The 5,739-nt window shown below is 35.5% G+C and overlaps 1 protein-coding gene across 1 annotated transcript; it reads right to left on the reverse strand.

The window, feature by feature from the left end:
* Positions 1 to 880: 880 nt before the first annotated feature.
* LOC309506758 (olfactory receptor 6N1-like) lies at positions 881 to 1,798 on the reverse strand (the record flags this gene model as incomplete). The annotated part of the gene is made up of 1 exon (XM_082180717.1): positions 881 to 1,798. One exon carries the CDS (start codon positions 1,796 to 1,798, stop codon positions 881 to 883), a length of 918 nt encoding a protein of 305 aa, XP_082036843.1.
* Positions 1,799 to 5,739: the final 3,941 nt, after the last annotated feature.

Raw genomic sequence — 5,739 nt, forward strand, 5'->3', positions numbered from 1 at the left:
AGAGAAAGATACATATTTTATATTATACACAGGCAATGGACAAATGTCTGCTCAGGTCTTTTTATTATTGCAAATGAAAGGGTACAGACATTAACAGTGAGTAGAAAATAAATAAATAAATACAACAGACTGGTTCAGAATGAATGAATTTGTCTGCTATTTCTTTGCACAATAGCTAGGTGTCACTAGTGAGCAATGCTGAATGAAGCTTCGAGTAATGAACCTTTGGGTGAAGCAAGGGGCTGCGAGGTCTCAGTGGTTCAGGAAGCCTCATTTTGCCATCACTACAGACAGGCAGAAGGTTCATACACCTAAATACAATGGAGAACAGACAAAGACTGACTGAACTGAAGGAACTTAAATACTAACACAGATGAACACTGATTGACAGAACACAGGTGATGTAGATGATGATGATGAATAACTAAACCCAGGTGATACAGATGAATTGATAATGATGATGACACATGACATGAAGACAGGCAGACAAGTCCAATGAAAACAAACTAAACAGAACACAACTGTGACACAGGGGAGCATAGTCGAAAAAAGCCCATTGATAAAGGTTGGTAACCGGAATCAGTCCAGGAAACATCAACAAATCCAGAGGAGCAAAGAAACGAATGAGACTAAATAGCAGACAAATCAAATAAGTGAAAAACGAATCAGTGCGAGCGAGGCTATATGAGAGGAGATAAAACAATGTTTGATTAAACAATGATTTTTTTGCCTGTATATCATAAACATTCTGGGTTGTGTTTCCCAAAAGCATCATAAGCCTAAGTGGACCGTTGCCACCAACGGTCTCCACGATAAACTTAGCTCACAATGCTTATGAGAAATCCAATCCTGTATAGTATCTATTACATTATAAACACATCTATTTGGATGCTTTTATAATACATATAATTTTTTTGCGAATTTCAGGAAAATTTAAACCATAAACAAGAGGGTTCAGGATGGGTGGAACAATAAGAAACTGCAGTGAAAGAATAATTGACAGGCCTAGAGGGAGATCCAAAGTCGTGATCCGACTCAGAGTGACCTCGCAAAAAATAGCAATAGAGAAATTTAAAAGGATCACTATGTGTGGAATACAAGTTTGATATGCTTTTCTCCTGAACTCTGGTGAACTTTTTGTACAAATGATAAGAATTTTAACATAGGAATATAATATAAAACTTAAAGGCATGATAAGAGTTGTGGTCATTGTGAAAAAGCCAAAAACATTATTAATAATAGTGTTTGCACAAGAAAGCTTGACAATTTCCCAGTTGTGACAATACACTTTCCGCAGTTTGTTACCACACATAGTCAGTCTGGCATTTAAAATACCACCAATACCAATACAAAGCATTGGATAAATCCAGCTTATAGCTATTAAAACAGATAAAATCCTGGGAGTCATTATGCTGTTGTATTGTAAAGGTTTACAGATTGCTACATATCGGTCAAATGCCATTAACATTAATATTGTATTTTCATTTGATGCATATGAATAAATGACAAAAGCCTGTAAGAAGCATATTTCACGGGACACCAAGTGTGTATCAGACAGCAAGTCTGTCAGTAACCTTGGGAAAAAAGCAGCTGTTCCAAACACAGAGTTGATGGACAAACATGCAATCAGAATGTACATGGGCAGGTGTAAAGTCCTTTCCAGACAAATTGCAATAATTATAAAGGCATTAAAGAATATAATAGCACAGTATAAAATAATTCCCAAACTGAAGAAAGTATATTTTATGTACCCAATATTTTCAAACAACATCAAGTAAAAATATGTAACATTTTCCATTTTTCGTTAAGCAAAGGATGGATTCATTGACCTGAGGATGAAAGAAGACACAGTTCACGTGATTTTTACCTCAAAAAAAGATTGTTTGGTAACACTTTATTTTACATTGTCCTTGTTACATGCTACATGTAGTTAATATAGTAATAACTATAAATGATGCATAGGTACACGCAACTAACCCTAAACCTATTCTTAATCCTAACTCGAACCCTACAGTAAGTACATTTAGTTAATTAATATTACTCTGCACCACTGCATTGTAATAAGGACACCTCAAAATTTAACCTTAAAGTGTAACCAACTGTTTTCATGCTTATCAGCTTTGTATAATTGTAGCCACAATGTTTAATAAATCATGTGAATATTAATTATTTAGTCAGTTCAACAATGTTCATGAAATTGCATTACCAGAAATACCTTCTGTGATACGATCTGGCATTACCATCACTTTATCTTCAGAGAATGTGTAAATGTGCAGAGAATTAGGTCTAGCCTATGTGTGCTCTGTTAAGAAAACCATACATGCTCTTTTATATAGCATAAAACAAGTCTCTGAAGACCTCTCTGCTGTGGCTTGACTTGCATAAACAGCGCACCAGAAGTTTTCCTTAACTAAAAACATAAAAAATGTGGCACAGTGGGTAAAAATCTTGTAACTCAAAATGTACTGATAACACAGACACAATAATGAGGTTGTGAGTCTTTGGGAAGGTATTCTAGTTGAAATTAAAATTTTACATATATGTAAAGTGTCAGTGGGAATATGGTACTATAGAACTAGATTCATACACCATGTTCTCAGTTGTGTTTGTCTTATACATGACAAAAAGTATGTCTTAACACAGATCTATAATCATATAGATCTGTGTATAATTTAGGCAGTATGTGACATGTGAACCTCTCCTAATATATGCTCACAGCAATGTCTGTGAATGTATTTCAGAAACTTTCAGAAACCCTCCACTATGGAAGTAGAATAATGTCAAATGTTTTTGAAATAAAAAGCCTGTTGAATTGCACTACTTGAAAAAAAAATAGGCATTGCATTAACCATGCTTGCATTTTAATGCATTGTATTTTTAGTGCTTACATTTTTATGGGCTGAAATTCAACATGGTTGAATATTTAAGCTGTGAATATTTCAATTAAAAACATTTCAAACACCTTTTCATTATTAAAAATTCAATAATCCATATTCACCTTTCATATTTCACTTCCAAAATATTCAAACTGTTTAAAAATACAACCAATAATATTCAACAGGCAATTTTCGGTCCATTTTATTTCGCTTTGCAAATTCGCTTCCACAAATTCAGTGGTTCAAATTCGACAGTAAATTCAACATTGACGTCCAGGAACTGCAGGAAAAGCAGTAGATTGCCGAGCATACTCTCCATCTGCTGTTAGTCGACATCACCATCAGATGGTGCAAAAGCGCTTGTTGCTGACGAAGACATTCATTCATAAAATGAAAATGATTATCTGTGTCAGTATATGCGGAAAATATGATAAACACACAAAAGCTGTGTTTATGTTTCATTCAATAACTTCATTGTTACTTTCCCTGTGTATTCTACATGTCATCAGCTTTCTCTACCATGAACAGGATTATAATCGGTTTCCCTCAATACCTCATACTCAAGGATTCTCCTTCCGTTGATACAGTGATATGAAAGACCAATCTTGCACCTTATTAGGGAAGTAGGCTGTAGGCTATTATATAGGCTACAGGCAAGAAGATGGACTCAGAATATGAACTTAACGCGCAAAGTTTCATGCTGAGCGTTTCGTGATATACTGGCATAAAATCAACACATACATACATATAGTATGCATACGTATATTGCATTAGCTTAAACTGTCACAGCACTTGCATATTGTCCTCCTATTGTTAGTTTAACTGTAAATCGCTTTGGATAAAAGCGTCTGCTAAATGACAATGTAAAAATTGGCTTGACATTGGACATTAGCACATTTAGGGACCGTCTCTAAAGTTGCATACAACATTGGCATACACGTTTCTAACTTCAATAGCAAACTTAAATTTATTTGAATAAATATTAAAAATCCAAAGGGTGCGCAGTATGCCTGACACTAAATGAACACTTTACAGTTGGTTTTATGACTGTAAGTCGTTCTATTCAAATGCTATCGGAGTTAGAAACGTGTATACCAAAGTCGTATACACTTTAGAGACGGTCCCTAAATGTGCGAATGTCCAACATCAAGCCATCTGTATGCCAGTCTATCACTGGGAAACGCTCAGCATTAAGCTTTGCGCGTTATTCTGAGTCCATCTGCTTGCCTGCGATTTTGGTCTTTTACATCACTGTAGTCCATTAAGCTACGTTAAGCGTTGTGTCCAGCAGGGGAATCCTTAAGTATTGAGGGAAACCCTAATAGCCTGCATGCAGCACATCACCACAATATAAAGTTAAGGCAACTAAACAACCAAGAGAAATATATGTCAACCTCAAAAATTTAACCTTGGATCTGTATATCCGCATCGGGGAATAACATTATAATCTCGTTCACGGTAGAGAAAGATGCATGTAGGCTACACAGGAAAAGTAACCGTGAAGACACTGAATTTAACATAAAACAGCCGTCATAATAATCACAAATACACTTACATTGCTGTAAATGAGTTTTATGAATGAATGACTTGTTCTAACTTGCTGGTCTTCAACACGCGCTTTTGCACCATCTGCTGGTGAGGTCGACTAACAGCAGATGGAGAGTATGCTCGGCAATCTACTGCTTTTCCTGCAGTTCCTGGACGTCAACGTTGAATTTACTGTCGAATTTGAACCACTGAATTTGTGGAAGCGAATTTGCAAAGCGAAATAAAATGGACCGAAAATTGCCTGTTGAATATTATTGGTTGTATTTTTAAACAGTTTGAATATTTTGGAAGTGAAATATGAAAGGTGAATATGGATTATTGAATTTTTAATAATGAAAAGGTGTTTGAAATGTTTTTAATTGAAATATTCACAGCTTAAATATTCAACCATGTTGAATTTCAGCCCATAAAAATGTAAGCACTAAAAATACAATGCATTAAAATGCAAGCATGGTTAATGCAATGCCTATTTTTTTTCAAGTAGTGCAATTCAACAGGCTTTTTATTTCAAAAACATTTGACATTATTCTACTTCCATACTCCACCTTCTCCAGATCCACCTGTATAGATCTGCAATGGGGTTATTTCATGTATGTTACATGTCCAGCACCAGCATGTCTCACATGCTCACAGCAATGTCTGTGAATGTATTGGCAGTAGCAATATATTGGCAGTCTCTGTACTTGTTCTGCAGCAGCGTAGCAGATCTATTCCGCCAATGCAAAATACATTAACATTGCCATATCCATTACCATTACCATGCCAATCTCTCCGGGTGTTGTCATGACAGAAATATATATGTATGTTAGAATGGCACAATGTACATAATTTCAAGTTTCTTGTATTGATAGTAAAATATACATTTTGATTAATCTGTACTGTGATAGTTTTCATTTTTCATGTATTTAGGTATTTTTGGTCTAATTAGTTTATTTATTATGTGTGTCTATTTATCCTCATCATATGCAATTCTAGCAAAAAAACAAGCATGAGTGCGAGAGCAAGCACGAGAGATGCACATGAAAGAGATATGGAACATAAGGAAGAGTTAAACAGCACTGACAAAACTGTTGTCAGCGTTGGTTGCAGGCAATGAGGATAAAGTCAGGATCTAGAGATCAGGCACCAGAGGTCCCCACTTCACAACATGAGTCCCTTTGTCTCACTGTGATAACAATCTCTATACAAACATTGGCTCAAAACCACAACAATGGACAGGGAACTGTAAGAAACATGTCCTATACGTATCCTTATTCTCCCAGGGAATTGTGCACACATAGTGAAAACTGTATCTGGAATAACAGCCATTGTAATC

Source organism: Leuciscus leuciscus, assembly GCF_965113295.1.
Source record: "Leuciscus leuciscus genome assembly, chromosome: 9".
Taxonomy (NCBI): Eukaryota; Metazoa; Chordata; class Actinopteri; order Cypriniformes; family Leuciscidae; genus Leuciscus; species Leuciscus leuciscus.